The 15652-nt window shown below is 38.6% G+C and overlaps 3 protein-coding genes across 7 annotated transcripts; 2 read left to right on the top strand and 1 right to left on the bottom strand.

Moving 5' to 3' along the window:
• Positions 1 to 104: 104 nt before the first annotated feature.
• LOC100881298 (transmembrane emp24 domain-containing protein 5) lies at positions 105 to 1869 on the top strand. Its single transcript, XM_003699185.3, has 4 exons — positions 105 to 572; positions 838 to 1034; positions 1119 to 1185; positions 1254 to 1869. The coding sequence occupies exons 1-4, from the start codon at positions 384 to 386 to the stop codon at positions 1482 to 1484; spliced, it is 684 nt and encodes a 227-aa protein (XP_003699233.1). The 5' UTR covers positions 105 to 383; the 3' UTR covers positions 1485 to 1869.
• A 67-nt stretch (positions 1870 to 1936) lies between these two features.
• Exn (Ephexin) lies at positions 1937 to 15307 on the bottom strand. Of its 5 annotated transcripts, none has more exons than XM_076536769.1 (16): positions 15172 to 15307; positions 13076 to 14574; positions 9970 to 10660; positions 9699 to 9907; positions 7991 to 8331; positions 7808 to 7926; positions 5270 to 5458; positions 4755 to 5183; positions 4596 to 4696; positions 3758 to 3860; positions 3339 to 3687; positions 3162 to 3275; positions 2944 to 3105; positions 2681 to 2875; positions 2302 to 2618; positions 1937 to 2215 (listed from the first exon to the last, which is right to left on the bottom strand). In XM_076536769.1, the coding sequence occupies exons 2-16, from the start codon at positions 13277 to 13279 to the stop codon at positions 2001 to 2003; spliced, it is 3738 nt and encodes a 1245-aa protein (XP_076392884.1). In that variant the 5' UTR covers positions 13280 to 14574; positions 15172 to 15307; the 3' UTR covers positions 1937 to 2000. The 5 variants fall into 5 exon arrangements, with proteins under 5 accessions (XP_076392884.1, XP_076392886.1, XP_076392887.1 ...); XM_076536771.1 differs by having other exon boundaries at positions 7808 to 7923; XM_076536772.1 differs by lacking the exon at positions 5270 to 5458.
• LOC100881185 (acyl-CoA-binding protein homolog) lies at positions 14741 to 15647 on the top strand. The gene is made up of 3 exons (XM_003699184.3): positions 14741 to 14898; positions 15231 to 15345; positions 15417 to 15647. Exons 1-3 carry the CDS (start codon positions 14884 to 14886, stop codon positions 15548 to 15550), a joined length of 264 nt encoding a protein of 87 aa, XP_003699232.1. The 5' UTR covers positions 14741 to 14883; the 3' UTR covers positions 15551 to 15647.
• The last annotated feature ends 5 nt before the right edge of the window (positions 15648 to 15652 follow it).

Genomic DNA, 15652 nt, shown 5'->3' with positions numbered 1-15652 from the left:
CTATTATTTCTGAATTTAATATAGGGATTTTTGTAGTTCTTGTGCGCTGTATAACGGAAGAGTAAATACTAACAAATTTCCATGAATGAAATTATTTATTTTGTTCTGTGAATGTACTACAATATGTATACATAAAAATGATATATGTTACAATATTTGAAATTCGCGAGGTAACTGTTTTGCATCGATTATTTCTTCGATACAGTTATCAAAATGGTTGATAAATTTGCGTTACGAGATGAGACAGATCTAAAACAGTTGAGAAACACTGAAGATCGTGATTGCGGTAGGAGGCCAACATTGGCACACACTTGTCAGTCGTCGTGAAAGCGATTGTTGGCGGGGTGGATTGTTGTGATGATCTGTTTGGTTAAATCTATACAATGTCCATTCTTTTACGAAGTCTGGTCTTCGGAGTGCTTGTTAGCCTCGCGAACACCAGCATGCCTCATCCCTGGTACGAATCCTTACCAGCGGTGGCCTTAGATTACAAAGTTCATATCGATGCTGGAAAAGAAGATTGTTACTTTCAATATGTTAATAAGGGCGCTACTTTCTATGTAAATTTTCAGGTATACAGTTATTTCTAAGACACAATTACTTCATTAAGAATATGTTTTCTCATGCATTTCTTCGAATGAAAAGCTTCGAGTACAACCACGCATTTTTTCACACTTATCAGCATATTTTTATGAGATTAAAATATAGGTCGACGATTAATCCACATTTTACCATATGGTTCGATTTATATAACAACTCTTGAGAATTGTTATTGAATCGTTGTTGTTATCATTTAAGTATTGTTAATTAAAGCATTAAATCATGATTGATGTGTAGGTGGTACGTGGCGGTGATGGAAAAGCTGGTTTCGCTGTGAGAAATCCTGAGGGAGTAATTGTTCACCCGTATCAATGGCTTTCTAATTCAGATTATCAAGATACTGTGATAAATGCTGGTTATTACAGTATTTGTATAGATAATCAATTCTCTAGATTCGCCTCAAAATTAGTTAATTTATACATCACCGTGATCAGGTAATAAATCTAACTGCACTACATGTTTAATTTCATGATCATAATAATTAAGTACCACTGTAATAATTAATTACTACCTCACAGATACGATGAATGGGATAAATATTCGAGAGAACTTGAAGAATTGAATCTTTCCGTTGAGAACTTCACAGTATGTATCCTTTCCACTTATCATAATAATAAAAATAACAAGTGCATGTAATTTTCTTTCCATTACAGTCTGCTATAACCAATGTGGAGAGAAACATTAACGAAATACTTCAAACTCAACATTTGAGTAGAAGTAGAGAAGCCAGAGATTTAAATTTATTATTGGACAACAATTCTTACGTTCAAACATGGTCTATTGCGCAGATAGTTGTCATATTGGTAACGACAACGATACAGGTATATTTTGTAAGAAAGTTGTTTGAGGTGAAGCCATCTAAATATGGAAGGGCAGGTATATAATAAATGCATTGAAGTCGAAATGTTCCAAAAATCTGTGTTTTTCGCGATAAAGAATGTCAGATTTATTGGACTTCGAAGTTATAGCTCTTTTTTGGAGAGTTACCCGTTATTCTTTGGTTAAAGATATTCGCTGTATTCTCAATACCAGGATAATATTCCTTTTCTACAAAGAAACTGCGAAAACACACCGCATAAGACTGTTTTTCGTTTCATATCTTTGTGTATGAAGCATTCCACTGTTTACTTAAGTATCCTTTCATTCATTTTGTTCCGCTCCCAGCTTTTTACTACGAATATGTGAATTATATTTATGTATAAATACAACTATTAGGAAACGTTTATAATTACATTTATATCAAAATAATAAAGAATAACATACTTTTTTTATAGACTTCTTTAATTGCATTACCTCCTTGCTTTACTCAGAAGAAGAATGCGTGAAAGAAAGCGGGTAACTATAAAATATTTTGGTTTATTCGATTAAGTTAATGATAATTTAAGTACACTCCAAGTCTTTTAGCGAACAGAAGATTGTTGCTTCGTCTTTCGTTGCAGCGCGTTACCGTTCAGCGCAAGAAGACGGTGTCTCTGCTTAAGATTTCTCGCGCGAACATGCTCCGATGCAACTTCCTTCGTATAATTCCCGGGAAACCAGCCCTGCTCACCGTCCAATAACTTCTCACCGTGGTACCAACCGTCCGACATCTTTCTGAACACGTTTATGACATCCCCTGAAAATTGAAAAAGTACAATTATTTTTTACCTGCAATCAGCTACCATCAAGAAATAATTCAATTGTTCTCAAGATGTCGCTCACCAGGATGCAACGATAACTCGTCCGGTTGATTAGGGGAATAGCAATACAAAGCTACCACTTGAGGACAGTCCCACGACTCGTAAAGCGTTTCTTCCATCAAACCCCGTTTCGACGGTGAGACAGCTTCCAACCACCTCTGCCTTTCCGTGTCGCTTTCGCACGTTAAAATATATTCAACCTGATGACCAGAATAGTTCTCCAGAAGAGTTAACAGCATCGCGTTACGTCCCGCAAACGGCGAGTCCTCGTTAACTGCTTCTAAGGCGATCAAGCTCCTCTTACAAGTATCTATCACGGTGTACGTTGCATCCTGAGTACTAAAAGAAGAAAGATAGGTTACATACTAATCTCACGTTCATGTAATATTGTTTATGCGTACTTGGATTTATATTTTGCGACTAGAAGGTAATCCGTGAGCAACAAAAGATACAGATGCGTCTTGTTAAACTTTCGCCCGAACGTAAGTTTATATTCCGCGTCAGCTTTGCTCAGTAATTGCACGACGGGCCCAGTTTTAACCAAGTGTTTGCCTTTTAGTACGATAGGTTTAATTTTAGCGGAGTATTCCAGTTTCCTATGAAAAGAAAAAGTACAGTGGAAGAATATCAATGAAGATGATTTGCAAGACAGAGAGATTGTCACCTGGCTAAACTTTCCATTTCTGCCTCCTTCGCCGCGACACGTGCACCTTCGTTACATTCAGCGACCACGTAACTCAGGCCTGACAGAACTCTCTCCCATTGAGGTCTGTCTACGTGTTCGATGGGCAGTTTGGAGAGGACGGCGTCAGCCAACAAAGGCAACCTGAATCACGCGTTCCTTGTACAGATGTTCTTTCTTTGATGATTGTTCATTCTTACCTGGTTATTCGTTGCATGGGTAACATTAAAAACGAATGTAACGACAAGCTCTGGCAAGCTGTCCGCGCTTCAATTTGCGAGACCACGTCCAAAAACCTGATCCCCTTCCGCGTTCTGAAACAACGACTCGTGAATAAAGAAAGAGAAAGTACTTATTTCATTAGCGATTCCGTTTACCGTAAATCTTTGAGCGTGCCGTCGATGCTAACTTGGTTCGAGCAGTACGCCACATAAATGTCCAAACACTTCTCCGCATACTTGAGCAGCACGTCCGGCAACCCGTGCAGCATGGGATCCTGCCTCCACACGGTTTCCAATTCCGCCAGACACTGTTCTGACGCTTGCAACACGCTGGGGATACCTCCGAACAGTTTCTCCTTCTCGAGGGGGGTTAAAATCTCGTTGAAGGACGGCTCGTTGAAGAACTCGTTCTTGAGGACGCGGAGGCTGTTCAAATATGACGCTTCTGATGTTAGGATCTCGAACTTCGCCTCCTGTATCTTTCTCTCCTCCGCAGTTAGTCGTTCTGGAAAGTTAAATTAGACCTTGAAGACGGCTTAGAGCGACGGTTTAGAGACTGTTAGGCTACTACTTACCTAGGAGGTCGCTGTTTATGACTTGAGGCGTCTGACACCATAACGTTCTGTGCCCTGGTTTTGCCAAATCGGTCGTGGAGCGAGATGGAATCATGTCCTCGACCTGTACACGTCAACGGATGTGTTTGTGAGGGAGATAATTTTAGAAGCGTGTGTTGAATTTAATAACAGTGTACAGAGGTGCAATTAGGCTGCTCAGAGCTAATGATTATTGAACATTAGCTGCAAGTTTAATGCTACCTTAATTAAATTTTTCCTTATATAGATAATATCAGTAGCATCAAGGTGTGTTATGTTTCTAAATACTTAAATACTTTCATTCCTGAATTTTCATAATAAACATCCAGCCTCAAACGAGTCCTCTTCAATCTCATATCTTTCCTAAGCCATATTATCTCTGTACAGTGAAGTCAGCATCAAGGTGTGTTATGTTTCTAAATTCTCAAACATTTCCATTCCTAAATTTTCATAATATACATCCAGCCTCAAACGAGTCCTCTTCATCCTTATCTATTATATCTTTCCTAAGCCACATTTTCTCTGTACAGTAATGGCTAGTCATCATCAAGGTATATTATGTTTCTAAATTCTCAAACATTTCCATTCCTAAATTTCCAAAATAAACATGCAGCCTCAAACGAGTCCTCTTCATCCTCATTTGTCATATCTTTCCTAAGCCACATTTTCTCTGTACAGTAAATTCAGCATCAAGGTGTGTTATATTTCTAAATTCTCAAACTTTCCTAAACTTCCAAAATGAACATCCAGCCTCAAACTGGTCCTCTTCATCCTCATATCCTTCCTAAGCTATTTCCTCTGTACAAGTCAGCATTCTTACCTCCTCATAGTCATCCGAGTTGGAATCAAACGCTCCCCTCGCAGCCGCCGCCGCATAAAACTGATACAGTGGTTCCTGCTCGGCCAGCACGCTATAGTGATCTACAGAAACAGACCTCCATTACGAAACTGAAGGAATGTGAAACTCGTCGACCCTTACCTGGTTCTCCAATCGGTTCTGAGGAGCGATCCGTTTTGATCGAATCAGTATGGCCGTTCAGATAAAAAGTGGAGAACCCTGCAACGCTTTTCTTGAAGTGCCTAGCGAAGCCGAAGTACCTGCCTCCGTCAAGGTTCGAATCGCACTCCTTCTCCTCGTGTTCCTCGTCGACGGACGTTCTCCTCCGCATGCGACCCAGGCTACCTTTCGTGATGCTCCACGTTCTTCTTAACATTTTTATTCTTCTACCTAGCGTTCTTGTCAGACTGATCTCCCGAGGTGGAGGAGGATTGGGTCTGGTTGGAGCCTCCAGGTACTCGATGACCAGTCGGTTCGGGTCGTTCTTCTCCGTCTCGGTTCCTGAATCCGAGCTGAACTCATCCTGAGGGAAGGACCGCAGGCTCTCGTACGGGCTGTCCTCAGCGTTGTCTGCAAAATTGTTTTGATAAGTGGAGGAAGCGAAACTTTTGAAGGACGTAGAACGTTTTGACAAAGAGTTCTCGGACAAAGGAAACCTTCGTGAACGTAGCAGGACGTCTCCTGCGTATCCACGTCCTCGTCCAGGTCGATGACCCTCAACTGAACGAGACCCTGCGTCCTCTGTGAATTTTGCGCAGTTCGATCCGACTCTTCCCTGTTCCATTCTTCCACTTTCTCCGTACGGCCCACGACCAATACCGATCCGCTGCCAAGGCTTACAGCCACTTGAAAACATTGTTCACGGTCAAACTTTCGATTACGTTATCCGAAGGATAACGAGAAAACGAGATGGCCGAATGACGCATCAAGGATCCAGTTCTCGAATTTGATCTAGAGCGACTCTTTTGCTATTTCTTTCGAATTAACAGGTCCCGAATTTTTTGAATTACTTGGACAAGTAGGCAGCTCACCTTGCGTGTTTGGTCGCCGAAAAGTTTTCAAGGTCTGTCTCATTTCCACATTTCGAGTCACAGAAAGAATATTCTAAGGCGGTACATTTTGAGAAAGCGAGAGTGAAGCACGGAGGGAAGAAAGGGGAACGCGAGAAATCGACGCTTAGAGAAGATTACGCGGATGTAAGTGCACGTTACGTCGACGACGCGACGAACAGCTCGGCTCGGCCGTGACTGACACTGCGAGAGCCGCAATACGCGCTTTCACCTCGCGGCAATCTGCTCGCTCGAGTCCGGTTTCCAGCCAGAACTCGTCGATAAAATATTTTCACGCGCCTCGAATCATCGCCCACTCTCTCGGCGTCGATCTTCCAGGTACGTTCTTTCTCCGAATTTCGCTAAGATAATTGGTCTAGACGGTGGTGAATCCCCGCTCGAAAGTATACAGTTTACATGTAGTGTACATGAGTTAATGTGTAGTGTATTGTACCGGCATGAGATGAGCTCTACAAGTGTGCAGTTTTATGGCGGTCATGCAACTGGTTAGATAGGTGAATGGGGATAGCTAAAATTTGGTAAATAAGAAACTAGAGCTCATCCGATGGGGGCAAGATTACATACGTCATGATTGTATATAAATCTTGATGAACAATTTTTTTCGTCTTTGTCTGGACGTTTCTTTTGAATAGAACGTTCAGATTTACAATATTTTTGTACATTTGGATTAACAATATTTTTTTGTATTTTTAGGTTAACAATATTTCTGTATTTATATTAATAAATTAATGAATTTATATTAATAATATTTCTGTAAATTTAGCTGAACAATATCTTTCTCAATTCAGGTTAATATTTCTCTAATGATTTTTGGTAAGATTTGCAAATGCAGATTGACAATATCTTTCTAAATTCATATTAACAATATCTCAGTAAATTTAGCTTAATAATATCTTTCTAAATTCAGGTTAATATTTCTCTAATGATTTTTGGCAAAGTTTATAAATTCAGATTGACAATATCTTTCCAAATTCATATTAACAATATCTCTATAAATATAGCTTAATAATATCTTTCTAAATTCAGGTTAATATTTCTCTAATGATTTTTGGCAAGATTTGCAAATTCAGATTGACAATATCTTTCCAAATTCATATTAACAATATCTCTATAAATATAGCTTAATAATATCTTTCTAAATTCAGGTTAATATTTCTCTAATGATTTTTGGCAAGATTTGCAAATTCAGACTGACAATATCTTTCTAAATTCATATTAACAATATCTCTGTAAATTTAGATTAACAATATCCTTCTAAATTCAGGTTAACATCTCTCCAATGACTTTTGCCAAGATTTGCAAATTCAGACTGACAATATCTTTCTAAATTCATATTAACAATATCTCTGTAAATTTAGCTTAACAATATCCTTCTAAATTCAGGTTAACATCTCTCCAATGACTTTTGCCAAGATTTGCAAATTCAGATTGACAATATCTTTCTAAATTCAAATTAACAATATCTTTCTAAATTCAAATTAACAATATCTCTGTAAATTTAGATTAACAATATCCTTCTAAATTTAGGTTAACATCTCTCCAATGACTCTTGATAAGATTTACAAATTCACATTAACAATATCTTTCTAAATTCAGATTAAGCTCTATAAGATTAATATCTGTATAAATTCAAATTAAGATATCTATAAGATCAATATCTCTATAAATTCAGATTAATATCTTTCTCAGATTAATATCTCTATAAATTTAGATTAATATCCCTCTAAATTCAGTAAAATCTCTCCAATAACTTCTGACAACACATTACACAATGACAATTGTTTGAACAATTGTATAAACAGTAGAATTGTAACAATGAGAAAATCATTCTCAAGACATTCAGTACAAGAGCTACATAGTAAAGCATGAGCAGGTAACTTTTACCCGCCAAGATACAGTTTCCAACGCAACGCTAGCACGGTACACTGCTCTCGATCGTGCAAGTTCCATCGTCGATCTCAAGATTCGTTTTCTTTTCAACGTAATTAGCGATAGCTCTCCTCCAAGAGAAACGATCACAAAATCTTGCATTCTTCGATAAACATTCTTCAGCCTTTCATGCATTCTTCTATAAACATTCTTCATCTTTTCATGCACTTCATTCAATCTTTTACATAATCTTACCTTGGCTCTCTACATTTCTCGTACTCTTATTAGAAGACTTCGACGAGCTCCTCCTGCACCTGGACCGTCTCCTCACCTTCCTCGACCGTTGTCCCTTTCTCTTACTCACGTCCTTCCTACTAAAACGCGTTATTTTACCATTCTAACTTTACCGTTCTAACGAAATGACTCTCGCACATTTACCACGAGTCAGGAAGCGCAACCGGGTCTTCTAGGTCCTCCCACTCGGATTCCTTTCCATTCCATCCTAAGATTGAACCCGTTGTAGAACCCGCGTAGAGGCTGTTGACGCGTTCCTCTGCGGGAAAGCCTACGTCATCGTATACATCTTGATCTAACTCGTCGGAGTCCACGCTGGAGTAGTCGTTGTTCAACGAACGGTAGCTCTCTTGGTTCTCCTCCATCTCTCTAGGCTCTGAGATGCGTTCGGTTATTGGGGACATCACGTCGTCGTAAATGCTGTCGTCTTTGGGGACCTCGGGAGGGTCGCTGGATGGAAATCCTACATCGTCGTAGTCGTCCTCCTAGGTTAGCAAAAGGGGAGTTAGTGGGAGTTATGAATAAGGAATTTTTGAATACTTAAATATGGAGACTTGAAAATTTGTGGATTCAGAATTTTGGACACTTAACAATTTGGTAGTTTGATAACTTAGAAGTTTCACAATTTGGTACCTTGGTAACTTGCTCAGAAGCTTGACAATTTGGTACTTTGGTAACTTGGTTAGAAGCTTGACAATATGGTAGTTTGGTAACTTGGTTAGAAGCTTGTCAATTTAGTAGTTTAGTAACTTGGTTAAAAGCTTGACTATTTGGTAGTTTGGTAACTTGGTTAGAAGCTTGATAATTTGCTAGTTTGGTAACTTGGTTAGAAGCTTGACAATCTGGTAGGCTGGTAACTTGGTTAGAAGCTTGACAATTTGCTAGTTTGGTAACTTGGTTAGAAGCTTGACAATTTGGTAGTTTGGTAACTTGGTCAGAAGCTTGACGATATGGTAGTTTGGTAACTTGGTCAGAAGCTTGACAATTAAGTAGTCTGGTCACTTGGTCAGAAGCTTGACAATATGGGAGTTTGATAACTTAGTCGGAAACTTGACAATATGGTAGTTTGGTAACTTGGTCAGAAGCTTGACAACATGGTAGTTTGGTAACTTGATCAAAAACTTGACTATTTGGTAGTTTGGTGACTTGGTCAGAAGCTTGACAATTTAGTAGTCTGGTAACTTGGTTAGAAGCTTGACAATTTTGTAGTTTGGTAACTTGGTTAGAAGCATGACAATTTAGAAGCACATTAAATCAGAAAATTTGACAAAATTGAAATTCAGTAATTTCAGTTGAAGAAGTGATTGCTTCAGAAGTTGCATTGTGCAATTTCTGAGCTTGCAATTAAACCTCCAGTTGCAACTAAATATTCAGAAATCTGTGAATCCCTAATTTTCCAAATTTAAACCTTGATCTAAACTCCCCAAACTGTACTCAACTTTCCTCATAAAACTTGCATTGAACTATCAAAGAGAACAAAAGCTACTGAACCTTGGACCTTCATGACCTAAACTCCCCAAATTGTACTCAACAAATTCCCTCACAAAACTTGCATTGAATTATCAAAGAGAACAAGAGCTACTGAATCTTGAACCTTCATGACCTAAACTCCCCAAATTGTACTCAACTTTCCTCACAAAACTTGCATTGAATTATCAAAGAGAACAAAAGCTACCGCACCTTGGACCTCCATGACCTAAACTCCCCAAATTGCACTTTCCTCATAAAACTTGCATTAACTTATCAAAGAGAACCAAAGCTACCAAACAAAGACAAGATATCAGCTATCATATCAGTCACAATCTCCCACCAAATTTCTCTTATCAATTCTTCCTTTCATTCATCTGTTCACCTGGGTATCACTATTTTTAGGTCCCACATCATCATACTGATCCTCATCAACGCTCTCAGTGATGCCAGTCATCTCAATCGTGTTCCTCCACAAAAAGCTAGCATTAGCCTCTTGATTTTCACTTGTTTTCACCCGCTGGCTCTGCTCCAACATTTTCGTCCGCACTCGCAGCTCTGACATCAGTTCACGCTTCAGACTTTCGTCGCTGCCTGTAATTGCAATGCAATCATTGTAGTCTCCAAAAAACTAAGAACACATAAGATTAACGTACGAGTTTCCTTTTCGTTCCTGACGAGCAGAGGCAACGTTGCGCACTTCTGTTCGTGCGTGATTACTTGCTCCAAATGGACGTCGCTGTTCTCGTTGATGAGGTTCGGGCTGGTGGCTGAAGCGACGTGCACGAAGTTCGTTGGTGATGAAATGTTGAGGCACCTGGTCTCCTCTCGGGAGAGGCTTCTCGACCTGAACCTGGCCATGGAGTTCACATCCAACGTCGACGTTTTTAAGGAACTCAACGATGCACTCAGAACGTTCTTCTTCTTCCTGGATCCTTTGACGAGGTACTCCGGAACGAAGTGCAGTACGTTCTTCGCGAAATGCGTCCTCTTCTTGAAGCCTCGTTCCTCAGATTTCTCCGAGAGATTTGATTTCTTCAGGGTGATCTCATTGTTGTTGAGGTTCACTTGTTTGGCGACATTCTCCGAGGATGTCAGCTCTATTCGCTCGTAGTCGTCGGACTGGAGAGCTTCGTTCGAGGAATCGTCGGATTCTTGAGGCTCGCGAATGTCGATATCTTCGCTCACGGGGTCCGAGGACCTTATCGGATTATCGATAGCGCATTGCAAATAAAACGGCTCTTCGGATTTCCGCTCGATAACGGATGGACTGGCGGTGCATTTTCGGTCTTCGGACTTGGAAGCGACTAGGAGATATTCAGAGCGCTCCTTTGATGGAGTGTCGACCTGAACAGTCCATTAAGAGAGTGTTAAACCTGATGCGCTGGCCTAAGTACGCTGATTTCAGTTTGAAAATTAAGTAGAAGTAAAGAGACGACTTAAGATAACATTGTATATACATTAAGTGAGTTTGATGAAATTTGATGCAGTTTTTGAGAAAAGCCTTAATATGTGTAACTTATTGATTACTTATTAATTAATTATGTCTGACATACTGTATAAACTTGTAGTGGTCATCTGATCACTTTGGTTCAGTGTTAAAGTCAAGTACCTATTCTTCATTACATATTGAACTTAAAATAACTTTGACATATCTGAGGATTTGGTCATTTGATTATTTAAAAATTGAGAACTTTGACATATTATACATCTGAGGATTTGGACATTTGAAAAGTTTGAAATTAATCACTTGAGAACTTGAAATCTTCAAATTATAAATGTATACATTTCTAAACTTCAAACTTCTCAAGTTTTCAACAACTCTGAATTAGCTACACTGTGCTCTTCATCTACAGTAAACTTGAAACTACATCTGAGGATTTGGACATTTGAAAATTTTGGAATAGATCACTTGAGAACTTGAAGAGTTGGAAATCTTTAAATTATAAATGTAGAAATTTCTAAACTTCAAACTTCTCAAGTTTTCAACAATTCTGAATTAGCTACACTGTGCTCTTCATCTACAGTAAACTTGAAACTACATCTGAGGATTTGGACATTTGAAAATTTTGGAATAGATCACTTGAGAACTTGAAGAGTTTGAAATCTTCAAATTATAAATGTAGAAATTTCTAAACTTCAAACTTCTAAAGTTTTCAACAACTCTGAATTAGCAACACTGTGCTCTTCATCTACAGTAAACTTGAAACTACATCTGAATACTTTGACAAAAGCTTCAACTATAAGATTTGAAAAAGATTGAAAAATATAGCCATAAACATATGAAACTTAATATGCCATAGTGCTCATTTTCTTGGTGTATCAAACGCTTCATAATTAGTCATTAATGCGGAGAACCGTTTCGAGGACTTTCGTATTTCGTGGTAGCGATAAATGACCGGTAGACTCCATACAGCAGATATGGGAAAGCCCAAGGCATAGTCACAATAGAGACTCATCGTTAAAACTTAATTATAGGCTTGATTTAATTTTCTAGTAGAAATCTTTCATTCTATTACAAACATGTACTATGAAAAGTTTTGCATTTATGAAACAAAACTATTTTTCCATGAGAGGAACAGTTATTTTATCGTTACTTTGTATTAAATAATTGTTCATTCAGTATTAAACAAGGTCAGAATGATTTTAAATATTGAATACTGCTCAATAATACTATACATTAAATAATTGTACATTCAGTATTAAACAAGTTCAGAATGATTTTAAATATTAAATACTGCTCAATAATATTATACATTAAATAATTGTTCATTCAGTATTAAACAAGATCAGAATGATTTTAAATATTGAATACTGCTCAATAATACTATACATTAAATAATTGTACATTCAGTATTAAACAAGAACAGAATAATTTTAAACATTGAATACTCCTCAATAATACTATATAATATTAAATAATACTAACAGTTAAATTACAGTAAAATAATACAATACTTAAATATGTATTCAAGTATTATAAACTGTATCATTATAGAAATTTTTATTATACATATGTATACTCATATATACACATATGTATTCCTCTGCATATTATGTATAGAATGCATATAACATAATATTATAATATAGTGTATTATAGAATTCCTATGTTCAGTTCACTCAGACTGGAAAATTAATTACTACTTCGGTGAAGTTTCTTTTCCTGTTCAATACCTTTCACAAAATTATTCATGCTATAATTTCCATATCCTTCATTAATCCTCCAATAAGTCATAGTATATGATTATATAATTCAATATATTATACAATATATTGTATTAAAACTGTACCTAATAGTTTAATAATCAAATAAAATTTTTAATAAAATAACTTCTATATATAAATATAAATATAACTATAAATATAACTATGATTATATCATTCAATATATTATAAAATATATTGTATTAAAACTGTATATAACTTCTGTATATAACTTCTATACAGAACTATAAATATAATTATAAATATATAAATATATAACTGTTCCTATTATTCTACCAATTATAAAATAACTGTTCCATGAGACTCAAGAAACAAGATTCCTTTAAAAATGAAAGACTACTGTAGTCAATCGCTTTTCGCGGTAACGAAAGTCGATGGTATCCCGCGGTTGAATCGTCGACTGTATCGCGATATCTCGACGCGCGCTTCGAATAGTTCTCGCGATGGAAACCCGCGGCAAGAACCGGGAGAGTCGATCGGAATTTCCAGGCAACATTTTCTAACTGTACGGAAACGGGGTTATTCCAGTCGAACCTTGAAACTGGATCTCCTGGCAGTCGCTTCGTTGCAAGTTTCCCTTTTTCTCTTGGACTCGTCAACGGGCAGCAACTGCAGGGGCAACGTAGCTCTCTTTAACGCCAAACTATCGAGCGTTGCGTAAACGATCTTCTCCGAGCTCGGGGATGGCTTTCGATCTCCGTGAAGGAAGCTCCTATTCGCTACCGGCGAAAGACTCATTCTTTTTCTCTTTCGTGACCTCAGCGCTTAACTTTTTTACACGAACGCATCCCGTAACAACAATCTCACGTTCCAACGAGCATACGTGTATCGCGAGATCGCATACAGAGTAGACGCTGTGCGATAAGAAAACAACGGCCCGTTATCAGACACCGCTAACACGCGCACGCCTCGAGTTCGATATTAGCCACCGTGTCGTGCATCTGCCAGCATTCGCAAAATTTTTCGACGCGTAAGCAGTCCGACGCTCGAGTTTGCCGCTCGCATAGAACGGTTAAACTGATGGACCGTTGCTCGCGAACCGTCGCGGATGATTTCTCACTCCGATCACGTTGCACGAAATTCCGTGTCAAAGGAAATATTTTCATTTCCGCGATGTCGCAACCGATGTTTCACATTCTCCCGGGTAAACTTTGACGTTCATCTTTGCGAAACACGGGATTCCAAGGTTCCCGGATCGAATTAACAATCACGAAACTTGACACAACGAACTTGACGTTAATGAGGCCACGGTTAAGGATTTGTCATCCACGATCGTTATCTACACGTGCATCGACGCTGTCTGACGGGCGCACAGAACTCGGCGGTGATCGCGAAACGCACACTGGATTCGCGCGATCGCCGTCCCACGGAGAACGAGTCGATCGAAACGATCGCCGATCGAGTGACAAATCACGCATACTCGGTGAATTTTTAAAGCGCTTTCTTTGCTCTGCCTCCGCGGCGACGGTCCCGCGTACGCGTTCGGCCGTCTTCGCCGGTTTCCGCTCGCGCTCGTCGATCCCCTTACACTGCCGTATCCCCGGAATTCTTTACCCTCCACGCACTTTCTTTCGCTTATTGACCGCTGCCGATCTATTCTCAATTACGTATATGCATCGTCACGAGCATCAATTAACGTCGCTTCCTCCTTCGCCGCATTCGATGCACGCGAAACTTTTTCTTTTTCAACGGTTGCGCTCGTGCGTCGCTCGAAATGATTCCGCGTTCTTTCGCGGATTTCACCCGTTCATGGCATCGTGTTGAACATTTGGGAATGGGACACGTGACTGTTTAGAATGTCAGCGTTTACAGATCACGGCCCTGACAGCGGAGATTCCTGCGTAAACGGGCGCAGCGGTAAAGACTCATCGGCTAGTCGAAAATTCCTACGTTCTTGCGCAGGTGAGTGTCGGCCGATGATGTGGCAGCTTGGCCCCATTCTCTTCTCGTCCTCTTCGTCGTATCCAACCGCTGGACCCCGCTTATGATTCGCCTCGCTGATGATACACTCTTTGTTTCTCTTGATGACAAATCTGCAAACACGATTCGATTTCAAATCCAGCGCAGACAGGACGTGTCTGGAAATTAACATGTAATTTACTGAACATCGAACGATATGTTCGTATCATATTTATAAGTAAAAAATGTAATAATAAAAAACGTCAAGTAGATATTAATGGGTTCAAATTCCTGTACACATATAATTGTCTTTTTATTTTCGCCGCATTTACGTTTAACGTAAAAAAATGTGTCAGTAAGTGGGGACTGGGGTATTTAATCGATGATCAGGTAGATTCGTCGGTCAGAAGTCATTAACTGAACGCAACAGGTAATCATACAGGATGTCGCTCGATCAGGTAATTTTGTACTGTATCTACGACAGATTTAATATTTCGTATTACGGTGAATTTCGAATATAATTGATGTCTACTTTTCGTAAAATTACATTATTATTTTATATTACGTAAAATATATTTTATTCTGTCAGAATGTGAAGTTTCAATTTTGTGCGTAATCACGACCGTTATGTAAAATGGTACTATTATATGATTGAAGAAATAACGATATCAATTAAAAAAAATAAACATTCGAATCGCTGATATTAAAACAGTATCGTAATAAATACTCACCGTATGTAGCGTTAAACTCTGTAACTTCATAATTAGAAAGAGAAAACGTGACTTTGCAGAAATTCCAAGAAGCTGTAGAAGCTGTCAAAACTCTCACTAAGCGTCCAACGGATAACGAATTTTTGGAACTGTACGCCTTGTTCAAGCAAGCAACAGTGGGCAATGTTAATACATGTACGTTAATGCTAAAAAATATAAATTTGTTAATTGAACGTTTGTAAAAAAATAATTGTCTCACATTACAGCGAGACCAGGAGCGTTAGATCTGAAGGGGAAAGCGAAGTGGGACTCCTGGAAGTCAAAGGAGGGTATGTCGCAGGACAGTGCAAAAGAAGCTTACATCAAACTCGTCGATACATTACTCTCAAAGTACAAATAAAGAGCTATTCTATTTTTTTACCTAAAATATTATTGGGATAATACATTTTATATCTTTGTATTCCACGATTTGTTGAAATAAAAACGTTACCTGAATATTCCC

The sequence above is a fragment of the Megachile rotundata genome, chromosome 11 (genome assembly GCF_050947335.1).
Source record: "Megachile rotundata isolate GNS110a chromosome 11, iyMegRotu1, whole genome shotgun sequence".
NCBI classification, from domain to species: domain Eukaryota; kingdom Metazoa; phylum Arthropoda; class Insecta; order Hymenoptera; family Megachilidae; genus Megachile; species Megachile rotundata.
The sequence above is the reverse complement of the archived record's forward strand: the minus strand, read 5'-3'. Positions and strand labels throughout refer to the sequence as shown.